Source organism: Chelmon rostratus, chromosome 13 (genome assembly GCF_017976325.1).
Source record: "Chelmon rostratus isolate fCheRos1 chromosome 13, fCheRos1.pri, whole genome shotgun sequence".
NCBI lineage: Eukaryota > Metazoa > Chordata > Actinopteri > Chaetodontiformes > Chaetodontidae > Chelmon > Chelmon rostratus.
In genome coordinates, this window is record NC_055670.1 from 25,016,786 (window position 1) to 25,040,879 (window position 24,094).

Consider the following 24,094-nt stretch of genomic DNA (forward strand, 5'->3'; position numbering starts at 1 on the left):
GTGCACATTACAATTTCTCTCCCTCTCTACAAAATACAAAGTCAGAAATAAAGTTTAAATGAATGCCGGCCATTGAGATTCCATCGAGTGGGAAGATGTCGCTTTTGCCTTATTGAGGTCCAAACTAATTTGAAGTGTGTATAGACTCTCCACAGCCACATCAAGCTAATATCCCCAGGAACATCCAGAGGGAGGGCCACCGTTGACGAGTGCCCCAGTTGGATGCGCTCATAGCCCCAACACCCACTCCTCCTCAAATGGGAGCGTGTTTACCACTCACTGGCACTCATTAACAGCTATTGCGCTGAGTGGTTGTTGTATTTATAATGTTGTTGTCATGCAGCTCTAAATGAGCTCTTGTGTCATTAATCCTCTTTTGCATATGAGTCTTTCCCCCACTGGGTTTATTTATTCCACCAGTTTTAGCAAAAATCTTGCACATCCTCCTGCCAAATGATGTGAGTCTGTCAGTAAACAGTGGTCTAATCCTGAATAAATCTATGGTCAAGGAGGAGGATTTTATATTTTCAAGTTCAACGTCTAATTGTGCTGCTGGTCACTTGGTTGCAGCATGCATGGTACAGCATGCGCCCAACTGACGGCTGTCAGTATATTTATCCCCGTGCATGTGCTGCAGGTGCTGATAACAGTGATTCTGATTCTGCTTTTTGTTCATCAACCAGTCGACTCGAGTGGAAGCAGTGAACCACAGACACCTTTTTTAATTAAACACAAGCACTAGCAGTGGCCGGCAGTGGCCAGCACGTGCTACCATACACACCGTCAGCGTCTGCAGAACCGAGCACTCGTGTTCTATCTTTAACAAGTTGGCTTTGAGTTTGACCAGCAGTGACATTTGGTGGAACCTTAGGGACTGCAGATACAGCATTCAAGCATTACGCAACCTGAGCTAAATAATTCAGTGTGTGCTATGCATATTACATTGTGCCCAGAGTTCCCACTTGGCCCCCAGATTCTGCACTCCATTGGCTGTGCATCCTCTTCTGCCAGTGGAAGGGCTTTCAGTTTGGCTAAAATTTGCTCCTCAGTGTTTCCCTACCCTCCACTTTCCTGTACTTATGAGACTGCAGCCAGTGTCGCTGTCGCCATGTAAAGTCTGTAAAATGCTCTCAGTGATGATTGTGCATGCTTTGCAGTAAATATTGCAGTGTGGAATAAAAACATGGTAGTTGCTGCTCGCTGTGCATGTGTGGTATCTGATATATTCGTGTTATTTTCATGTCTACATGCATTAGCCTATCTTAAGAGAAAAATGAAGAGTTGTCCAAAATATGTGGACAGAGGTTTCCACATACCTTTTTTTGTCAAACCTGCAGAGAATGACAGTAAACACTAATGAAGAAGGTGCAAAGACACTTAACAAACAGAACTAAAGAGCCACGTTCAACCATACGACTATTTGTATCCCTCCACATACGTCTGATATGTACTGTCTCATTAATATTTCCTCAAGTGATCAAAAATAGGCCTTCGGTTAAGACATGTGACACATTATTACTGGCTGCTACAGTTAGTGGTGAATGCTGTTTTTTCTTATTGCTGCCTTCCGGCAGTGGGCAGAATTACTCTTTTATTTCCAGACAGTTATGTGGGCAGCAGACTCCGGAGCTGGACAGTTAAAACCCAAATAAATCTGCCGTTTTCAAAGGAAAATTACAAAGCGTCTTGTGGCTCACTAAGTACAAACAGTGGAAGGGAGATATCATTACCCGGGCCTCATTTATTTCTTCAAGCAGTCCTGTGTCTGGCATGGGAATAAATACTCACCTGGGAGCAAATTTCCAAGGACTATTAGTGTTTGAGCTGACAGTCTGGGTGAAATGGCGTTTTTGTTTTTAAAGGCACACATATTTTTCTCGCCTTTTGATAATCTGCTGACGTGCTGTGAGCTGCTTTATCAGTGGCTGTCACGCTGTGGAATTTCTCTGTCAAAAACTTGGCAACCCTTTTTGTGGATATGATAGCCAGCTTGGAGACATTTCTGCCTCAAGCAGGATATATTAGTAGATTGTCACTAGAACTGCGGTTTAGCCGCATGTGGCTGTCATATGAATGGTTGTTAATGAATGTAAGGCTGTCACTGTGCTCTGTGTGTCGGGGGCTCAATGTTTTAAACTGGTCCTGCAGTTTACTACTGGTTCACTTAAGGTGTGTTCAGACTGAAAGTGAAGTGACTCAGAACTCAGAAGCGTTCTGTCGTCCTGTTTTGCTCTCCTCTCTGAATGTTTGTGAAGCAGATTCATGCATGCATTTCCTCAATTTGTGCCACCTCAGGTAAATTTGCATGTAATGGCGTTCTGTCTGAACACACAGTTTGAACCAGAGCAACACACAAAGGAGAGGATCGCCCTCATGCAGGAACATTTTCCTATTCTTACGTTAAACCTTTTTTTTCCTTGTGAGGTTTGCTTTCACGAGTGCTCCATGCTAGTCTCATTAAACGCTCTAAACTGCACAAACTGCTGTTATCTCAGCCTGATGAAAGCAACCTGCTCATCGCACGGTATCATTAGCATAATCGACGCACCTAAAATTGCCATATCCTGTTCTGCTCCATTAGCGGGTAGGTTTCATTCATGGAAATGTTACCAAAGAGTAGAGAGAAAACACTGAAGCCGCAGAGCTTCAAGTCGTGCTGTCAGAAATCAGCAGACAATAAGTTCAGCAGGTGTTAAAGGAGCTGAGACAACACAAATCAGAGCAGCGGCGTGTGCTGCAAACATAAAGACGGAACGGTTTAAAAAAGCAAAGCGTTCCATGACTGACATGAGAGTTGGTCAAGACGGACATGACGGTCACAGGGATATTAGACAGCAGGATATTAGAGTCTACAGAAGGTGATGTAACACCGTCAGATGCAGCAGAGGATGATGCTGGACGGAGACCTGCAGAAAGAGCCGCTGGCAGAGTGAGACCACTATACCTGCAGATCAGATGATGACAGAGTTTGTCTTAGTGATACATTTTCTTCCAATTCATTTTTGTATCATATTTAAAGTCAGAAATCATGCAGATTAAGACATTACGACTTGGAAGTTGAGTCTGTCTTCATTAGATGATTCGTGTGAACCACTGATGAACTTTGTACCCACCAGAAAAAGGCTGAATGGCACTAATTTTCTTAAATCTCTCCTACGTGACACTTCAGAACGGATCTGTTCGTACAAGCGTTTATTGCATTAGGCCCTGTGTGTCCTCCCAACCTTTAACAGTGCTTATTAAGTGATGGTGCACCTCTCACACAAGGACACCGCCTTCTCTTTCATGACTCACGGTCAGCGTTGAGAGCATTGCTTTTAAAGAGAAGAGGAAGAGCTGGTTTCATTGGTCGTGACTAATGCCAGCCTCTTCTGCAAACACTGCTCATGTGTTGTTGTTTCATTCAATACTGTCTCGAACTGAAACACAGTTTTGGCCACAAAATGACACGTCCATCTTTGTCTGCAACAAATCAGAGACGATAACATGAGGGTGTAATCATAAACCGAGCGCTAATAACCTTTATTTCAGGAAAATCTCGTATTTACCGGCCTAAAATAACACATAAAAGCTGCAGCGGTAGCGTGCGGCGTGTACAGTGACCATTACTTAATCCACATGAGTCCACCTCGCTTGCAGTGTTAAGTGTGGTACAAAAAAGCCAAGGCACTTCATTATTCATGGGGTTACAGACGTAGGACATTACTTATACATTAGAGTCTTAGCTTGTTCTTTTTCAGCTACGAGCGTTTCATTATTTAAGGAGACACGTGCAGAGCAGTGCAGAGACCTATGGTAATGTTTTAAAGATCACAGGAAACGGTTCCTTTTTATCAGCTCTAAATATTCATCTCTCTCTCGAAGGCACGCACTGATTTGAGGTTTAACACCGCGAGACATCAAATGGAAAATTACTTCCATACTTTCACCAGTGGTACCTCTCCGCGTTAGCTTTTGTTGTGAGTGGGCTATTTCAACCTCATTAAGACTGGAACGCTCCTTCACATCATACACAACTCAGATCTCTGCTTTATTACATTTTCCCGTCGCCGCATTTGACGACAGCAGAAGAAACTTTGCGGGCCAGAGTGGAGTCAGGGGAAACCGTCTCCTCGGGGAGCAGAGTGCCGTCGAAACGGAGCATCGGCAGCCGTTTGGGATTAGTCAGAGGATTTCAGCAAAGACAGCTGTGTTTACTTGTAAAGCTATTCATTACTATATGAGTCCCAGTGGCACTGGATAACCCCAGAGACCCAGACATGACCCTACAGAGACACACACACACACACACACACACACAGCTTCTATCAAAGCTGATGAAGCCGATCCTGCTGCTGTTTCCACCATATGGACAAATCATTCCTGTCTCTCTGCCACTAATCGTTGATGCCGTCACTCCACCAGAAAGTCTGCAGAAACAAGGAATAAAAAGAGTAGGTGTTGGGGTTTGAGTTTTTCCAGATTCCCCCCCCTCTGTCATGAATAATACAAAAATGAAAGAAATAAACCCGCCGCAGCACAGACAGAGGTGGAGAGCCTTTCTGTGGGAAGCATCCGGTGCGGTGTGTCACGCACTACGGCGTCCTTCTGTGGACAAAAACATCTGTTTCATCATAAATTAAAATATCAGATGATGGTGCCAGATGAAAAGTCAGAGGATCACCAAAGTTACCACAGCTTGTCCTGAGGGAGGCCTGAATGTCGAAATGAATGAAGCCGAAAAGTCAGGGGTTCTCCAAAGTCATGAGGATTTGTTTTCTGGGATGTTACATTATATATATATATATATATATATATATATAAGTGGAACCAGCAGCGGGCGAGGAAGCTAACGTCGTTAATCGCTCTCTGTCACCTGAACAAAGCCTCTCCATTTATCCATTGTTGAGTTTTTTTTATGACGCTGGCTGCTGTGCTGCTTGTCAAAGCGGTGACTCATGTGCGGTTGGCATTTCACTCTCCTGCCGGGGGCACGGTGCCCACGTTCTGTCACCGCTTCATCCCCGTCATTCGGTACCTCTCTTGTCGTGAAGTGCTGTGTTTACTCACCTGGAACACATCGGAAACACGCGCAAATGTGACACCCCGGCGAATAATGTTAGCGGGTAAAACACAAATAAGGGGACACTTAATTATTATGAGTCGGACCGAACAGTGATTGCCGCCAAAAACTGATTCCGTCGGCCATTTATACGTCTGCAGCCGCCTTCATCTGGATCAAACAGTCCCAACATGCAAATATGTATGACTTCTGTCTGTGTGTGGACGCAAAGGTCAGTCTTTGTGAAAAGCTCCTTGTGACTGAATAATCACAGTTGTGGCCAAAGAAGCGTTTGCAGTTTATTGCGTAATAAGACGTGACAGCGATATGTGTTTGTCTTTGATATTTCTGTGTGTTCGACATGTATAACGTCCTTGTTTGTCGTATATTTGGAAACCAGGCTGCACTTAACATGATTTACAGATGGCTTATATGTCAGATAAAGAAATGATTTCTGATGCAGTTATCCTTTAGACTGCATTATTTCACCTATTTACCTCATTCTACCTGTGTAAATACCTTTAAACGAACAACAATCAGTTTTTGGCACATTTATCTCTTTTAGTTATTCAGTTAGTGTGTATGTAGCTGCGAGCCTCCGTCTGTGGAGCAAACTGCCGTCGTTCAAAGCTCACCAGCCACCTCTTTTCTATAACGTCTCTGCTCAGATATATACATGACATTTGCTGTCTCCTCTGTTGAACTTCTTTTGTCTTTGTGTGTTTGTAAAACCCTTCGGTCAGCTCATGTTGTTCTTTATGTGCTATTGAAACACATTAACTGGACAGTAATAGTCAAGCTGTTACTGGACCTGCTGCACCGGAGAGGTTTAAGATTAAGCGCCTTGCTCGAGGGAATGTTGTCAGTCGCTGGCGATGGAAATGCCTCCACTCTCTGTGGCCAGATTGTCGGAAAGATTAATAATTAAACTGTCAAATCGCCAGAACAAAAGGGAGGAATATTGATTATTTCCATCTATTTATCTGCTGTCAGACAGCATATTGAGCGTTAAAACCGTTAATTTGTCTGAACCAGATTCGTTTGTCGTTGTCGTGCTTAGTAGTTGCTGCTTTGTATTCTGTCTCTGTGTGTGTGCACGCATACATTTAAGATTACGAGTATTTGTGCATGCTGCTGTGTAGACACAAGCGTTATCCCCGGCGTGATCGTTCGTGACGATCCCTCGCACCGTGACTTTCGAGGTGGGCTTCGTTTCTGAGTGTTTGGCTCTGACGCAAAACAAACAAAGCTGTCACGTACAAGCAATCCAGCTCGGTACAAAAGATGTTTTCCTGGCACTACCACACACCGCTCCTCTCATCAATACAGAACACACCGTGTTACCCAGAAGATGAAAAATATAGGCTTTCCCTTTGTGTTCGTCTGGCATTGAAATGTCATCTTAGATTCTCACAGTTAATCACATCAGAGTTGCACAGACTTGAGCCTGTCTGCTGCATTGTTACCGCTGGTCAATTTGAAAGAAGAATTAGGCTTGGAAGGATTGTTTTTGATGGCATCTTTGCTCCGGCATGTGTATTACTTTGAAATTTACTTCACAGTTATTTGGGACACATTTCAAATTAAGTTTCCTTCATGCAGATGTTTTCTCATCTGTTTCTACGCAGACTCTGAAGTCATCTACAGAAACAGCGATGGCCACGTCATCAAGTTCAACATCCTCACAAACCAAACAGAGATTGTCCTGACAAACACAACATTTGTGAGTACATATCAGTCACTGTATTACATTATTAGGATTTATTATAATTCAGTGTTTTATAATGACTCTCATTGCAAACACTATTTAACTCTTACTGTCTGTTTCTTTCTAATTTCCACTAGATAAACTTCAACGTGGCCAAATATTCTGTCTCTCCTGATCTGAAATACGTACTCTTCGCTTATGATGTGAAACAGGTGAGTTTTTAACAACGCTGGTGTTGTGTTTTCTTTCTGTGTCTTAAACTATGCCTGTAGGACACTGTTGTGTGGGCTGTCGTAGTGTAGACAGGGTGGAGGAATCGGCCTGGTGCTGGAGGAAAAACTAATAGGATCCTTTTCTCATGTAAAAGCAGCAACACCGCATTGTGAAAATGCTGGATTACAAGCTCAAATATCAAAAGTAGTCATGCAGAATGACACATTTGTGTTGTGTTTAGACATATTATAAAATATCATGTTATTGCAGTATGCTAATGTGGCTGTTACTGCTTTTTATAAATGGATTTCTAAGCAACGTCGTTATTGAGATGCACTCATAAGAGGCGTTTAAAGACAAACCAGAGTGAATGACGACTTCTGACGAGATCAACATTATAAAAATGCGCAAATCACCAGAGCAGTGAGTGGAAAAACGTTCAGATGTCCAGAGGATGGCTCTCAGTTAGCTCAAATTTAGCTGTTAGCTTCAGCGATGGAGCTATGGGTGGTGCAAAGTGTTGATGGATAGTTTTGCACAGAAGGTGAGGAAGAAACCCTTGATTTTTAGGTAAGACAGCTCACACTGTTACTGTGTGTTTAAGGCTGTTAATTGTGCAAACGTTTGTGTAGGCTGTGTGATTAAATCGATTTGGTGATCAGTTTGGTTACTTTCAATGTGCGATCTGATAACAGCTAATTGAGGTTTGTATTCACACACTTTGTTATATACAGTTGACACATTCAGTTTCATTCAGAATTGTCAGATTTCTTTCTATAATCTCAGTCTTTAATTTTAGACTCTGCTCTTATGCTCTTATTTTGAAAATGCCATAGATCCATCTAAAATAGTTCAGATTGCCTTTAAAAACTCGTATTAGTTGAACGATATGAAGTGTGTCCCGTGTCAGAGCTCTGTTGTACTTGTCACAGCCACTTCCAGAGTATAATGCTGTATATTATATCGTACATATTATCATACTTACAGGTATGATAGTTGAGACCAAACAGGCCGTTGGTGTTCGAGGATGTGTCTGATCTTCAGATGTCTACATGTGATTTGAAAAGCTGGCTTTCCATCCCTCCTGTCACTCACATCTGAGCTGTAAGAAATGACACCGCAGGGCTATGAAGAAAACCCAAACGCATTGTCAGGGTTGAATAAACATCTACACCGCAGTCCTCCAGTGCTTGATAACATTAGACGAGCGCCCGGGTCAGGGGGTGATTAAAATTCCTTTGTGGCCCGTGTGCGACTGGCAGATCACATTCACTCACTAATAGAGCAGCGGGGCGAGCTTGAACCATAATTACCAGCTTTCCATCAGAAAAGAGTAGATGCAAAATGAGATATGCAAATTGGACCCTCCACTGTGGAAGGGATCAACTGTAAGGATTAGTGACAAGGCGATTAATCAGAACTGATTTGCATATTTTGCATGAAGGGTTAGACTTACAATCTGGAGCAATGTGACCAATAACCACAAGCCCAGTTTATTTTAAGCACAAGGTCATATTGAAGGAAGAAATCAGGAGGAATTGTTCTCTTTCTGATCTTTGTTGGAGGGGGAATGGAGGAACGAGTGAGCTCTAACCAGAGAGGCAGGTGGGAGGTTTGACTGCAGCTCAGTTTGGACTCAACAACGTGGACGTGAGACGTGATTTTGTTGAGACTTGACTGCCTGAACTGAGACTGGAAGGCAAAAAGAGACTCGGCTTGCTGATAGATATTGAACCAGGACTCGGAGTGTAGGCTCATGCTTGCGGGGGGGCTGTGAGGCTGTTCTCATGCACAGCGGTGCCTTGAACTAAATGCTAAAGTCGGCATGTTAGCGTGCTCACAGTGATGATGTTAACAAGCGGATGTCAAGCAGGTATAACATGTTCACCATCTTAGTTTGGCATTTTAGCAGATGCTAACTGTAGCATGCACTCTGTGCTGGACGGCCCTCTGGACACCATCGAGGAGGTGGGTGTGAGGGGGACAACCCCTCTCGCCCCCTGCGTGGAGGCAGCTCCTTCAGCAGCAGACTGCTGCATCCACTGACTGATTAACTCCAGCTTCGTGTTTGTTTCACATCACGACATCTTAAACCTTCTTTTTGCACTACTTCATTATTTATGTTAACATTTGCTAATATCTGTTACATCTGTTACATCTGTACACCTAACTTGTGCAATATTACTAATTTTAACTGTACTTATATATATTTTTTCTTTACTGTGCTATATATTTTTGCTGCATTATATATTTTCTGGCATGCAATAGTACAAAAACACTGTATTTTGAAATTTATCATTGTGAAACAGAGTCACCCTTCTTAAGGCTTTGCTGTTTTTACACTCTTTTGTATATAATGTACATGAGAGTGTGAAAAAATATATACATATATAGGATTTTATTTTGTATCCTTTTTTATTGTTTCTTTTTGTTATTATTTTTTTCTTACCTTAACATTTCTACTTGGTACAAATCACAAAGCTCCAGTGAGGATGATGGGAGTGTCATTAGTCTTGGACAGACCAAAGTGATTCCGCTTCATCTTGAGGTGAACAAGAAAGTTCGAACCTACTTTCATTGCTACCGATCCGACGGTGATTTCACTCAAAAACATAAACGTGAACCTCATGGTGGCGCTAGAGGAAGGCTCGGGGGATCTCTAAAGCCTCAGGATTCCATCCATTCCATCCATTCTCTTCCGCTTATCCGGGGCCGGGTCGCGGGGGCAGCAGTCTAAGCAGGGAAGCCCAGACTTCCCTCTCCCCAGACACTTCCTCCAGCTCTTCCGGTGGGACCTCGAGGCGTTCCCAGGCCAGCCGAGCGACATAGTCTCTCCAGCGTGTCCTGGGTCCTCCCCGGGGCCTCTTCCCGGTGGGGCATGCCCGGAACACCCTCCCAGGAAGGCGTCCGGGAGGCATCCGTTGAAGATGCCCGAGTCACCTCAGCTGGCTCCTCGCGACATGGAGGAGCAGCGGCTCTGCTCCGAGCTCCTCCCGAGTGACAGAGCTCCTCACCCTATCTCTAAGGGAGCGCCCCGCCACCCTGCGGAGGAAACTCATTTCAGCCGCTTGTATCCGAGATCTCGTTCTTTCGGTCATGACCCAAAGTTCATGACCATAGGTGAGGGTAGCCTCAGGATTCATTATCTGGTAACCATGAACGTCTGTCGCAAATGATGTGCCAATCCATCAGGTTGGTGTCGAGGAGTTTCAAAGGATTCATCCTCTGGGCACCATGTCTGCACAAAACTACATGGCAATCCATCCAGTAGCAGACGGACTGGACTGGACTGGACTGGACTATCACTGACAGACCGGCATTGCCATCCCTAGAGCCACGCCAACAGCGCACCTACACAAGCTGCGCCATCAAGCTGCTGTAAATATTTCCCACCATCATGGGCTGCTGAATGCTCACCCACAGGTGCTGCTGCTGCAGAATAAAATGGAAAAAATCCAAACATTCAGATAAGAGACACACGCCTTTTATTATAAGATTAATTAGCAGATACACATGAGTGGTTTAACAGTCCACTTCTTTCATATTCAGCGACACACAGACCCATATTTATGTGCTAATTCCCACTTCTAGCGATTAGAGAGCCTTCTTGTTCTTGTAGAAAAACGGATTATTGTGCCAGTTATGAGAAATTGCTTATTTTTTTAGTTTTAGCTAAGACAGCACCTGCTGCACAAGAGCTCAAACATATCTGATAAAACGTCTTTTTATATTTCAACAGCTTAGTGAAATATGCTGCTGAAAAAGTCTGAAATTACTGTCACATGTCTGCCACCTGCCCATAGTGGTCCATGAGCTTCATCAACAAGGACAGTGAGCTTCACATCATCCTGGATCTACCTGACAGGCTAAGTTTAATACAGGAAAATATACCTGTGTTCAACTAATTAGGATCTGACTCACAGCGTTTGGCTTTACCTAATAAATATAACAGACGCCCACTGATCTGAGAGAATTTTATAATAATGATTTCTGTTCTTCTGCAAATCTGTATCATTCAAAATGTTAAACTCAACCAATGTGTGTGGCTCTATGATAACTGTCAGGAGGCACATTTGAAGCTGCATCATAGATCAAACTGTTTTAACTTTGGAGACATAAAAAGACACAAAACAAGCCTCCATCATCTAAGTTGCTTCAAATGAGGAAAAAATAAGATGCAGACAGAGCAGTCAGGGGAGCGTTGACATGAAAACACTAAACGATTATAGAAAAACTACAATGTCCTTAACAGACCAGAACTCATCACTCGTCTTTAAGCTTTGAGTGTTATTATTCATTATTCGTTAACATGCAGTCATCTTTAATTCACCTCTTAAAACTTTACTTCCTCCATTATTCGCTGAAAGTTGAAAGCATGCAGGAAAAGACTGGCTGGCCATGTGTGAAAAACTTGAGCCTGGAGTTGGACTCGATCACGGTGTAGCCGTCCTTCCTGTATGTATTCATGCATACAAACCAGCAGCCTGACACCTGTGAGATGAAGAGTAATGACAGCAGCTCCTCTAACAGCTCATCTCTGGTGCGCTGAATGAAACAAAGCATTCGTTAACACTTTGTGCCAAATTTCAGCGCCTTGGTAGAGATGTGACAGTGTAAATTGTTTGGCTCAGACGTAACATAGCGAATACATGAATTCGTAGTATTGAAGGAACAGGAAGCTCGATGGGGCTCTCAGACGTTAGGACACAAGTCCAACCCTGTTACTTCCTGCTAAAGACGTAACTGCTTGCAGAGATGTGACTTTATTTTTAGAGAAGGCGGGCGGATCGCTGTGGTCTTTAAGAAGCATTTATCAGGGACTAGTTTCAGCTGTGCATTAACACACATCCGGTGCTGTATTTACAGCAGGACTGTGTGTGTGCGGAGCTGGCCCAGTTTCATCGCCTCCCTGAAGCCCTGAGCACTGAAACCTCGCAGGCTTTAAACAGCATCACCTGCGAGATCTCTCTGAACGTGTGAGGAACGAGAGCTCAAAAATCTGCTGCCTGGACCAGCGTTCGTTTTGACGAGAATTCAGTTTTCGTCGCTTGCTGCTGCTCTAAAGTCACATTTTAGTCAGTTTTCATTGTAATTTTAGTCATAATTCAGTTTTATGACACTGTAATGATTTTACTTCTCCTGCCTGTAAAAAGCATTTATGACCTTTTTGGCCTCTGCATGTTTTATTGCACAAAACAATCTCATCTGACATTATCGATGTTACAGATGTTATAGTAATCAAATTATTGGCCGGTGGCCCCCCCGTCACCGCACCCTCTGATTAATTATAGGAAAGGCAGCCTGCTTTATCATGATGTTTATTTCCTGATAAAATAGACTTTTTATACACGACTGAGGTCTTCTGCTATTTTTGTGTCACGTTTCACTCAGCAGAACTCCACTTTAATAAACCATCATTTATAAAACTGTGTAAACTGCATGGTTAAGGCAGACGAGCGTTATGGGGGAAGCTTATTTTTACTTTACATTGAGCTAAAATTAATATTGAATTATGTTAAATGTTTGCTGAATGAGTTACTGTCTGCTTGTGAGTCATAAGAAATCATTAATTATCTTTTAGAATTAGCAGATGTTTACCATAAGCTCAGCTCCGTTGAATTTAACAGTTTGTTAATGGAGAAAGGCGAGCTAAGCAGCAACGTGTCCTGAATTTTTAAAAAAGCTTTACCAACATTAAGTTTAATCCTGAAAGGGAATTAACATAAATCAATCAACAAAGATAATTGATATTTACCATGACAGGCATTGCATGATGGTGTGTCTTCAGGTGTCGAAAAAAATCACCCAAAGAGAAAGATGCATGGAGGTTTAAAAGGAAAACAGTCAATGCTTTAGGTTTCTGTCCAAACAGAGCCAACTGCTGCCAACAGAGACATTGGCGTCATTTTTGTTGTCAGTATAGTTTCCATTGTTATTTATGTTGTCGTTAAAATTTAGGTAAATAAAAGGACGTCGAAGTTCCAGACTTACAAAAACGTATTCAGGAGGGTCTCATAAAGCCAATCAGTCAGACTCACTCTGGAACAGCCCGTTGATGTATTCATAGAGGTCGGTATGTCACCGGCATTCAGCCCAGTCTGCTAGAAATTACGTTTATTTACAGCTACTTTTCACTCATAATTATGTTGTGGAGGCAAACACGGTCGCTGCCTGGATTATTAGAGTCAATGTTTGGGTTCATGTCCAGACTCTGTGGTTTGATTTAGGCAGCAGAAGCACTTTGGTTCAGATTCGGGAAAATTTGTGATTGTGGCTGAATTTTTGCTGGATTAAAATAAAGATATCAACAACAGACTGCAAGTACCTAAAATAACCATAAAAAAGATGAATAATGCTTCCCTCAGTCCCTTCAGTATGAACATTTTTGAGACTTGTCAGGCACATTAATAAACAACGTTTTCTTATTATTTTGATACAGAACATAATTCAGTCAGCATTTCATTTTACAATTGTAAAACTGAATATAAATGTAGTTTCTAGACAGCAGGGCTTCTGGCACTCCGTCTTGCAGCCAATGTGTCCCAGTGGCCAGTCACATCTTCCCCATAGACCACCATTATAAGAGCGATGTCTGTAAAGATGCTGATAGAACAGTTTGACCTTGCAAACCAGGTCAGTTATTGCTCTTTGTATCACAGTTTGTTAAAATCCCTGACGGCTGTACGTTTGTAAAACTTTCTAAAAGAGCAGAAACTTTAAAGTGCACGATGTCCCACGGTGAAGTTTAAGGGCCGAGCGGGAACATGCAGGTGGGACTGGAGGGAGAAACGCTAATGCACGTGTGCATGAGAAGCAAACCTGGAAGAAAACTTTCTTTTATGCGCTCAGTGAGCAATTTTCATTCGAGTGACTGGACGCCAACTGGAGTTTGGTCTCCAACTGCAATAACACATCCATGGACAGCCCTGTGAGTGTGTGTGTCTGTGAGTGAGTGAGTGTGTGTGTGTGTGTGTGTGTGTGTGTGTGTGTGTGAATAATCCAATACAATAGTATTAATTAATAGCCTGTAGGTTTCAATGTGAGTCCATGTTGAGCATCTTTCTTTACTTCCCCACAGCACACTCTGGACTACATTTCAGCCATGAAGTTTTCTGAATACAATTTCAATGTAATTTGGTCTCTGTGGCAACATTCCCACGCTGGCACACAGGTAGTGATGCGTTTTACAGCCGGCAATAATTGGTTCACCATAGTGACCTAGAATAAGCGTCACAAGCACATGGACAGTGTTTGTGTAATTACTCTCACAGCCAGAAGGGGGAGACAAAAGTTCCACACTGCAGGTTGAACAGCTAGCTCTGTGACTAATGTTGAAAACTTTGTGCAGTTCGTTCTTTATTAATCAAGAGCAGCAAATGTGTTGATCGGCTTTTCTGACGACACCTGTGAGTACTGAGGTGTTCGTGTTGTCTGTATAATTTACCATGTTTCAGTTCCGTCTGAGCGGATGCTGCTGACAGCGGTGAAACTAGCTGACAACAGTGTGTATCTTATTTATGACCAAGGCTTAGCCAGAGATACAAATGAAGGCAAAATGTGATGAATGTTTAATCCGCCCAGAGCAACGCGAGATGGACAAAAGCCTCCTGGACGTGAGACATTTAGTGAAAACTGGCAGAGAGGCAAATTCTCATAACCTTGATCCTGTAATTTAATTGGTACTGTCAATATTTAAAATACATCTGCTGCACAGGTCTTGAGGGCACACATGGATTTACCAATATAGTATTTAGTACATGTACTGTATATAGTTTAGACTCCTTCAGTGATGCAGGAAGAACTTTATGATTTTTACACAATGGGCTATTTAAACTGAAGATTGCATGCAGGTATATTTACTACTTCACATCAGGGACAGAGGCAGTTCGAGCTGGGTCAAGGTTATCTGGGGAAGCAGTTCTCATAGAACCAGAATGATGTGGCATAGCAAGCATGTGAGATAACTGAAGGACATAAAAGGTCAGAATGTTTCTATATTTTTCCTCTTTTTTTTGCAATGGTTGCATAAAATAGACTTCAGTGCTGCTGGAATAACAGTTATGCATATGAATTAGAATGACCTTGAATAAACCAGTCTTCATTTTCTCAACAGTGGCAGTTGTGTGCGGTTCTTTTATCCACTTTTCTATGACATTCAGTGGTGATTCTGGGGAATGTTGATGCCATAGAAAAATATAAAGGACACTAACAACCAGAAGAATAAAAACCTAAATGAATGACTAAATAACTGCAACGCTGTCACATTGTAAATAACCCACGCGATAAGGCCAGTGCTCAACAACACGTAAAGCATGGATTTTGGAAATTCTGCCACTATGTCCTCACATCATAAGATCACAAGCAACAGAACCCTGTGCTGCCCTGAGAGGTGGACAACAACCAAGCTCAGAGAGCGAGGAGGCGTCACAGGCGTAACCGAGAGAGGAGGAGAGCACTGAGAGAGACACGTCACCTATAAAGGCGTGATTTACCAGTGCACTGTTTAGCTTCAGTTCAGTTGGCAGGGTTGCTAGCTGAAGTTATTCTGGTGTCTCTGCCGTTAGCTGAGGCTAGCCTACATAACAGCAATAAGTTATTTACCACTATACTTAATCAAGACAGAAGACAGTAGCTGGTGGACATATTGCACAGACAGGTAGATATTTCCCTCAGGAGTTGGTAGAGACCAAAAGCAGAGCCAAAAGAGAGCAAATTTTACCTCACATTCATCAGGTGGACCGCAACACGACTCCGAATGAATAATAATGGTGCTCCATAACTGCTGCATGTGTAAATAAGCAGCTGACAAGTTCACCATAGCAACTCGTGATGATGTCGCCGTTTTAGAGGCCTACAGCATGCAACAAATGGGATGCAGGACCTGAACCCAGGTCTCTGGCTTCAGAGTCATCTGTATATACGGACCACCTGACCTCTTCTCTATGACTTCTTCAGCATGGCGTATTGATGCAGTTAGGCTTAAGTGTTACTGCAGTATTCTGTTGCTGCTTTCCAGAGCCACCGCTGCCTCCAACTGGAATAACTATTCATTCTGAAAAGTGTCTTTATTTGTGACAGCCGATCACGTCTACAAGTACAGTATGCACCGGTCCTCATTTCATGTTTAGTACAACACAACTGGCCTGCTTTTAAATAACCTCTGTCTCTATTCCACCTTCCTCCTATAGTCGAGTATCGTCTCTGCTATTGTTGTTTCATTTGAAGAAGTCTCCTCATGCGCACGCTGTAATGTGCATGAGATCAGATGAAGGCTTCATGTATAAATGTGGATCCTTTTGTCGGCCATGTGCCAAGTGAGTGTCAGGGCATGAGGTCATGTCCAATCAGTGTGTATCACAGGACCTTTTGAAGAATCTGAATATGTTTATCTTAATTGAATAAGCACACTCAAGCTTTTATTATACGCTTGTTTGGCCATGATTGCATTTATTTATTTTTTTTTCCTTCAGACCTGAAGCAGGGCTTTAATGTGGGGCTGTTGTAATTCAGGCTTTGATCTATGAATTGTACAATGAAGTCTGCGCTTGCAGTTAATCATAACCTGTAATTAATGATGAAAAGAATAACAAAGGGACCTGGATCCGCTCTAAAACGAGTAAACGAGTCTCCTGCTAATCACACACTTTGATCCCGTGCAGGCTTTGAACTGAGAAGTTGTTCTATTTACCACAGTCTTTGTTCTTGGGGTTCATAAGAAACGCTGGTTGTAGCTGGTTTTCTGGATCTGCTCTGATGTCATTGAAGGACCCTCCTGTTACAAGGTGTTGGAGAGCTCTCTTTTCACCTGTCTGTAGGATTACATACGGTTATCTGACTACATCTGTATCTGGGAGGGATTAAGCTTGATAAAAGCCCCTAATCTCTGGGACTGCTGTTTGTCACCGCTGACGACAGGCTTGTGTTTTTAAGTCTTGTAGACATCTTGTAATGTTCTTGTTAGTGCAAATCCCTCCAGCTTAGTGACTTTTCCTGTGCATTTTATGAGAAATGAGAGACGTCTTTGTGGACCAGTGGTTTTAGTCATATGTAACTGAATCTATATCACATATTCTCTCTCTTAACGTGCATATTTTCTGTTCCTTTTCCACTGAAGCTGAAAAAAAACATTTAAAAAGAAAAGAGAATAGCTTTAAGCCATGAAGTCACAGAAGTGTGTGGGTTTGAAGTTGACTGATTTCTCACCGATTCTGAGTGACAGCCTCCATTCTGTGCATGTCAGGACATAAACGGATTGGATGCTTGCATTCGTTCTGTATTTTTCTGCAGTGCTGACACAAGATTTGTGTTTGTTTCTGGCTTTAAAAGGTTATTTCCTGTACAGAGCGTTCTGAATAATGCAGATGTAGTGAAAAACCTTAAAAATAATTTATTATTCCATATTCGATGGGTGTACATTCCAGGGTCCGCCTCGAGCCTGAGTCGCTGATGAAAGAACAAATGAGCTAAATGGTGAATGCGAGTGGGAAGTCACACATGTAATACCGAAAACAAAGTGAAAGGAAACGACAGGAACTAGCTCCGCTGTCTCCGTCGAGCCCACCTGGTCTTTCAGAAAACGAACCAAATATCCCAGTGATGTATAATTTTCTGGTGGAAAAACAGCACCTGCGTCCTGGAACAACACATCTGAGTCTGTTTGAACGGCGATGCCGAATATTATATATCAACATTTCTCCAATCGTGCCCACAAAATACAAGCGGTACGCCTTTGTGATTTTGTTGACATAGTACAACACCTGCGTTCCTTAAGGTGTCTCGAAAAGCCCGTGGGTGCTGTTGGATATGTTTAATGCAACCTGACTCTGAGTGCATGCAGGATGTTATGAGGGAGGGAGGGAGAGCAACATAGTCAACACAGACAAAATTCAAGATCACACAGAAATAAAAACAGTGAGCTTCTGTATGTAAGCTTGGCCAATGTGACAAATTACACCGTGAGATGATAGAAATGTATCTGTCAGAGATCGTTCATACGGAGGTATCCATCCTCTCAGTATCTGCTGTGGGCAATGATGCAACTCAATGAACAGGACAGCCTCATTTGAAAATGTGATTTAGAGGATTTTGCATCAGTGTGATGGACTGTAATGAATTGTCTTCGATTTAAAACACATTTTCTGGTTATTTGATCCCAAAACGCTGCAAACTAATATCATCTCATATAATTACACACTCACACAAAATGTTGTGTAACTGTAAGATATAGAATCTGTGACTTCACCCACAAGATGCTGAAGGTGCAGTATTTTTATGTTTGAGTTCGCTTATCGCTTAAAACTTGGCAGTGGCACAGAAACAGAATATCCCAACTTATGATACATTATGATAACTTACTACTCCTTACTCACCAAAGTAATTGTTGATCCAACCCTTCAGAAAGGAGCAAAATCACTAAAATGGATCCAACACGGCAAAATATTAAGACATTCGGGCAATCGGACAGTTTAGTCAGATTAGTTAGTAGTTTATTTGGAGGTAAAGCTAAACGTGAGCCCACCTGTGAAGTCGGTAACAGCCCCTCATTGCACAGGTGTGCACAAAGTGTGGTGGGTCAAGGTTAAACCAAGTCGGCCTGTAAACTGTGTGATGTTTACAACAGAAATTCCAGATGCTTCTTTTACAGTCCGCCTTTGTTCCAAATAAACTGGATGAAGACGTGTCTGAAAGCTTGTGTTTCTTGCCCCTTTAGGCCTATTTCTCCTGATGTTGCCACACTCAGTCAGGAACGTCCGGTTATACTTTCAAAATAAAGCTCGCTGAGAATAATAAATCCCATGAGGTTAACATTGTGAAACAGTCGCACTTTGGTTAGCTCAAGGCAACAAAACTACTTGGTTAGGTTTAGGAAAAGGTCATGGTTTGGCTTAAAATAAGTCAATTAAGTTACATTAAGTCAAGCACGTTATGTTACGTTACCTCACTTACAAAATAAATCCCATTGGTTTCACATTGGACTTGAACCCCAGTCTCCGGGGTGAGAGCCCCTTGTTTGACCCATCCGTCCACTACAACCTCCTCCACTGTTGGGAGTGAGAACAGGCTGCCTATAGAAGTCTATCAGACTACCCTGCACATTGGTAAAGTGATGCAAAGGGGTCCTGATCAAGTGTCCGTATGTGATGATGTGAAAGTAAGAGCAGGTTGGCGTGAGATATTCCATTTAATTAGAGTACGAGAACAAGCTTTGGAGTTTTTATCTTTTTGCCCGTCCATGGATTTTCTTTCCTTTGTTCAGGATTGACCACATCAAAGCAAAGAGTGAAGCAGTTTCCGCTTTTTGAAGTTAGGAGTGTTGATCTTTGAGTATAACCCTGGTCGACAGAGAGGAGATCAAATATTTCTTCATGTTATTCTGGAACCAGACTAATGGTGTGTGTTGTACAAGTGTCTGAACAGGGACGATGTAATGGGAAGCCAGTGCAGCGTCACAAACGCGAGGGTGCAGAAGTTCAAAACCCAAAGCTTCATACCTGTAAGTGTGTCCAGAAGCAGCATTGTCATGGCAACCAGATGGTGTCAGGGTCCATCATTGTCTGCTACACACATCCCATAGACCGAGCTTTGCTATTTCTCAGTGGCCATTTGGCTCGACATGTTTTCCGCTGCACAGACGCATCCAGGGAGCTTCCCCGCCAGGATATCGATTTTCTCTTTGCTTATAAGTGGGCTGATGCCAGAAGGGGAGGGGGGGGACTCAGTTACACTTCTTCCATGGTGACACTCCCAGGACACCCCTTAAGTGTTTGTGCTGTTTTTTCTCTTTTTTTGTCCTCTTTGCGGTGCTCACATGTTGTAGTTTCATGTCATACAGTATCTCCTGGGGACGCCATACTGTGAAGCTCTTGTCTGTAGTGAGCTGAAGTGAAACCAGAAAAAACTGAAACCTTCGGGTTCAGTTCTAGAAGCCACGTCTAAAATCACAGATTACACATAGACGGGGAGGGTGTCCCTTCCTCCACTTTCTTAATTCAGCTTTTTTAAAACCATCCCGAATGAGAGGAAGTGGCCAAGACAAGAATAGGAAAAGATAAAGAAGAAACAGTCACAGTCATGAGTGATGAACATCATGAGGGCAGTCATTGTTTAGCTTTGTTCAGAGGATCAAGTCTGACAGCAGCAGCTGGCGCAGATCCTCATTTATCATCGAATATTGACAGTCAATCCAGAATCCACATGTTTGACTTCTTAGAGACTGAGCATTGAGTCATAATCAGTCTTTTTGTTATTGTTCCTCACAAAAACTGACAAAGTGCTAAAATAATCTGATTTCTGTAACATTTTAAATTAAAGTTAAGTATCCAATGAAACGAGAACCACTGAGGGCAAGAGTCTGCAGAAATGAGGCAGTTCAGGGGAAAAAAGCATGTTGAGACTGGATCTGAGACCTTGATTTAATTACTGCGACCATGATGTGAACCACTGGAAGAAGCGAAGAGGGACAAACTGATCCACAGTTTGGTCATCTTTAGATCTCCACTAGGAGGCCGGAGTGGTGACACACAGGCTAACTGATGGGAGGATGTGAACGTTGACCAGGATAGTAATTAAAGGAGGGTTGGCTTCCGACACCTGATTCCATTTTTTGATCCATTTCCTTGTTTGCAAAACTCCTGGATTTTCTAATGCTGACAAGTCTGTTTAAGATTTGCTGGTTAAAATGAGAAACATCTTTGGATTGGTGAAACACCGCTCTGTGTTCAACGAGACCGACAGAGTCCTGAGTCTTTTCTACACACTGCCATTTGCTGTAGATATTCTTTTTTTGTGCAATACTTTTTAATTACTACTGTTTACTATTTTGCTATTTTATTATTATGTATATAATTGTTTTACTGCTCGCTATTTTGATCTTTATAGTCTTATTTCAGAATTTTTCACTTATTTCACTGTGTGTAATGCTGCTGCCGCACTGCAATTTCCCAGCTTGGGATAAATAAAGTCTGTCTGTCTGTCTGTCTGTCTGTCTGTCTGTCTGTCTGTCTGTCTGTCTATCTATCTATCTATCTATCTATCTATCTATCTATCTATCTATCTATCTATCTATCTATCTATCTATCTATCTATCTATCTATCTATCTATCTATCTATCTATCTATCTATCTATCCTTCCTTAGAAACATTGATTATCTGCCATCTCCGATTTCTGAATATCACAGCAATGTTTTAAGTTTAACAGTATTGTTCTGCTTCGGGACCTTCGGTATCTACTTTATGAGCACTAAAGAGAGAAAAGTAAATTATCTGCACATGTGGCAAAATTTAATGGCCTTGTCCTATCTGATGTTATTCATCCCGTTCAGGTTGTGTCTAAAGCTTTTTGGACGCCACTAAAACTGCAGCATCTCTCCTCATCAGCCAATAAAAGATCATTCCAAATTAAACTCAGTTATTTTAGTTATTTTTAATTAAAGCTGCATGTGAATGTTGAACGATAGAATTCTGTGAGGGATTCAGAAGGTTTTGGATTTGATAAAAAAGAGTAAAAGATAAATCAGAGTCCACCCCTGGTCGTCATATTGTGGTCAATATGTGCTTTCAAAGATCAGCCCTGTAATATTAATAACCTTTGTTATATTGGCACTCAAGCTTTCGGTTGTGGACGTTATATTCGTCTTCACAGCCACTGTTGTACTTTAGTGCTGAAAATGTCACAACCTTTTTTGTTTTATCATCGAGCCGGCGACAAAGGTCACCGTCCCCATGTGAGCTCATTTAATGGAGTATTGCTGAAAAGTTCATTTGAGGGCTCATCTGGGGCCGGCGGAGGATTTTTCTATTTCATGGCGGAAAATTAGGAAGTTTCAGCTTGTCAGAGTTTGAGAAACGTGTCTGAGCACCTTGGCAAATCGGTTTTATTCTCCCGAGCACAGTTCTCCACAGCACAGAGGGATATTTGTAATAACGCCCGCAAATTTATAGCCAGCGCCCTCCACCCCTGTGTCAACAGCAGTAGATTCAGTATGCGCCGAGAAGTTACACTCTGCATAAAGTCGATATGAGTCACTTGGAGTTCTGTGAATCCTTTTCTCTCTAAACAGTCATTTACTTTCACTACGAACAAGAGTCTGTATTATTGATGTTCCAGCTTATTGTTATGGGCCGTTCATGGGTGCTTAGGCTGGGATCCAAAGCCTTATTGTAGTCTTTGTATAATGTCTTTGTAACTGCCGTAAGCCTCATTAACATCTGTTCAGTTTCTTAGACGTGTGCTTTGGAGAGTAAGACAACAATATTCTCTATAGGGTTTAGATATCATTTAGACTGGAACATAAACTTAATATTCAGAATATTTCATGTTTAAGGGAGGTGCAGCATACTGTAGTTACTGCTATAACACTTACAAGTGCAGTAAGTGATTGTTTGGTCTCCTGGTGGCAGCAGACACAAGCTGTGAACACTGACAGATTATGATCCTAAAAGCTGATGTGGTGAACTTGTTAGCAAACAGTTTCCTGTTTAAACATCCGGCAGACACTCAGCAGAGTTAGCATCCTTGTTTCTCGTCCGTCTGCCGTTTAGAAGGTGGTGTATATGGTGTGCGTAGCTGTTTTGCTGCAGCTGAAGAGGACGCCATGGGAGCGATGCCTTGGAACCCACACAGGTGAGCAGTGAGCCAGAAAAGCAAAACAAAGCGCTGAAAGGTGCTAAAACTCCCTGTAGAGCTTCACAGAACCACATCCTGCTGCTGGCTTCATGTGAAGACAACACGATTCAGTGGAGGTGGCAAAAGTCAAAGCTGATATTTAACATAATTACACTTCAATACAAACACCATGTGAGGAATAAACCTTTGCTGACTCTATTCAGCTCATCTTTGAACTGACTGAAGTCAAACAGTGTCTCCAGCGAAAATATAAAATCACCATTAATAGCATGATTCGCCTTGTGAACTCTGTGGGCTCCAAGTTCATCTTCTTCATAGTTTCTCCACTATGTCTCTTTTAATTGCAGGTATCCATGAGTCTCAGTGATGTATACTGAAAGGAATATGACGACTTTTACCTCTGGGGTTCGGTTCTTTACTCAACGTGAAGCAGGCATAGTGGAAAATAACTTTTCTATGTGATAATCTCTGTGTTTGTAAGATGGACGGCAGTAACCAAGTCCTACGAGTTACTGAGGAGCTCGAGTCATGTTCTTGCCTTTGCGTGCTGGGGAGGCAGCGTCATGCTGCCAGCAGGCTTGACTCTTGTAGAAAGAACAGGAATAAAAAAAAACAAAGGCTCAGCCTCTGTTGGGTTGAACAGCCTGAAGGAATGGTCCAAAATTAACTCCACCTTGGACAACACCTTCCAAGATGCTGCAGAGCACACATAGCCTCTGGCTCGCCCCTCCAGGGTACAGGGATGCACCGAAGAGCCCTTGAAGCCCTCATTTGTGCCATTGAGGTGCACAGTTCTTTCACCGTGACAGCTTCGGTGAGACGAGAAGGTGCTGATAGCTGCTCTCTGTTTTCATGTTTGGAAAGCTGCACCTGCCTCACAGGGGCAGTTTGAATCTGATAGTTGATGCTCTCTCAGAGCTTTTCTATATTTCTGTGCATATCTTTGTGAATGCACAGATACATCACTCACTAATATGTAGTTTGCACTTTGGTTCCACTACCTGTTCAAAGCGGGCATGTTGCACTGTTATTCCACCTCGTCCTTCTGTATAAAACATATGCATCACACGGGAGGAGGGGGCATTGTTGTTCCACCTTTAAGCCGGCAGTAGAGGCAGTAACAGCCGAATCGGCGTCTTCGTAAAAAGGTTGAGCCGGCAGGACGGGACAAGCAGCTAGCAGCAGTTAGCAACAAGCTCAAAGAAGAAGAACAACGACGGAAAATGTCTGAAAAGTGAGGAGACAACAAGATCCGGGAGCTTCTTACCCTCAGAGCAGAGGCTTCTATCACTGTTTATGTCTACAGCTCATTCCATAATCTACATGCACATTTCTCAGAGCTAAAATGTTCCCTAAAAGCATCTTTTCATTGCCAGGACCCCTTGGTGCTGTTTAGACACTATTGTGCGTCCAACTTTGTAGCTACACTTTAGCGAGCTCCGTTTCCTGTTTCAGCACAGGGAGCAAGGCTCTGAGTTTGGTGTGGAAGAGCTCGTGTGGTCGCACA

The 24,094-nt window shown here is 42.6% G+C and overlaps 1 protein-coding gene across 1 annotated transcript in view; it reads left to right on the top strand.

Annotated features, from left to right (window-relative positions):
• LOC121615743 (inactive dipeptidyl peptidase 10-like) overlaps positions 1-24,094 on the top strand; it is a 174,186-nt gene that overhangs the window by 121,186 nt on the left and 28,906 nt on the right. The window contains exons 4-5 of the mRNA XM_041950124.1: positions 6,670-6,764; positions 6,887-6,961. Coding sequence (XP_041806058.1) covers positions 6,670-6,764; positions 6,887-6,961 — 170 coding nt within the window. The remainder of the gene's footprint in view (positions 1-6,669; positions 6,765-6,886; positions 6,962-24,094) is intronic.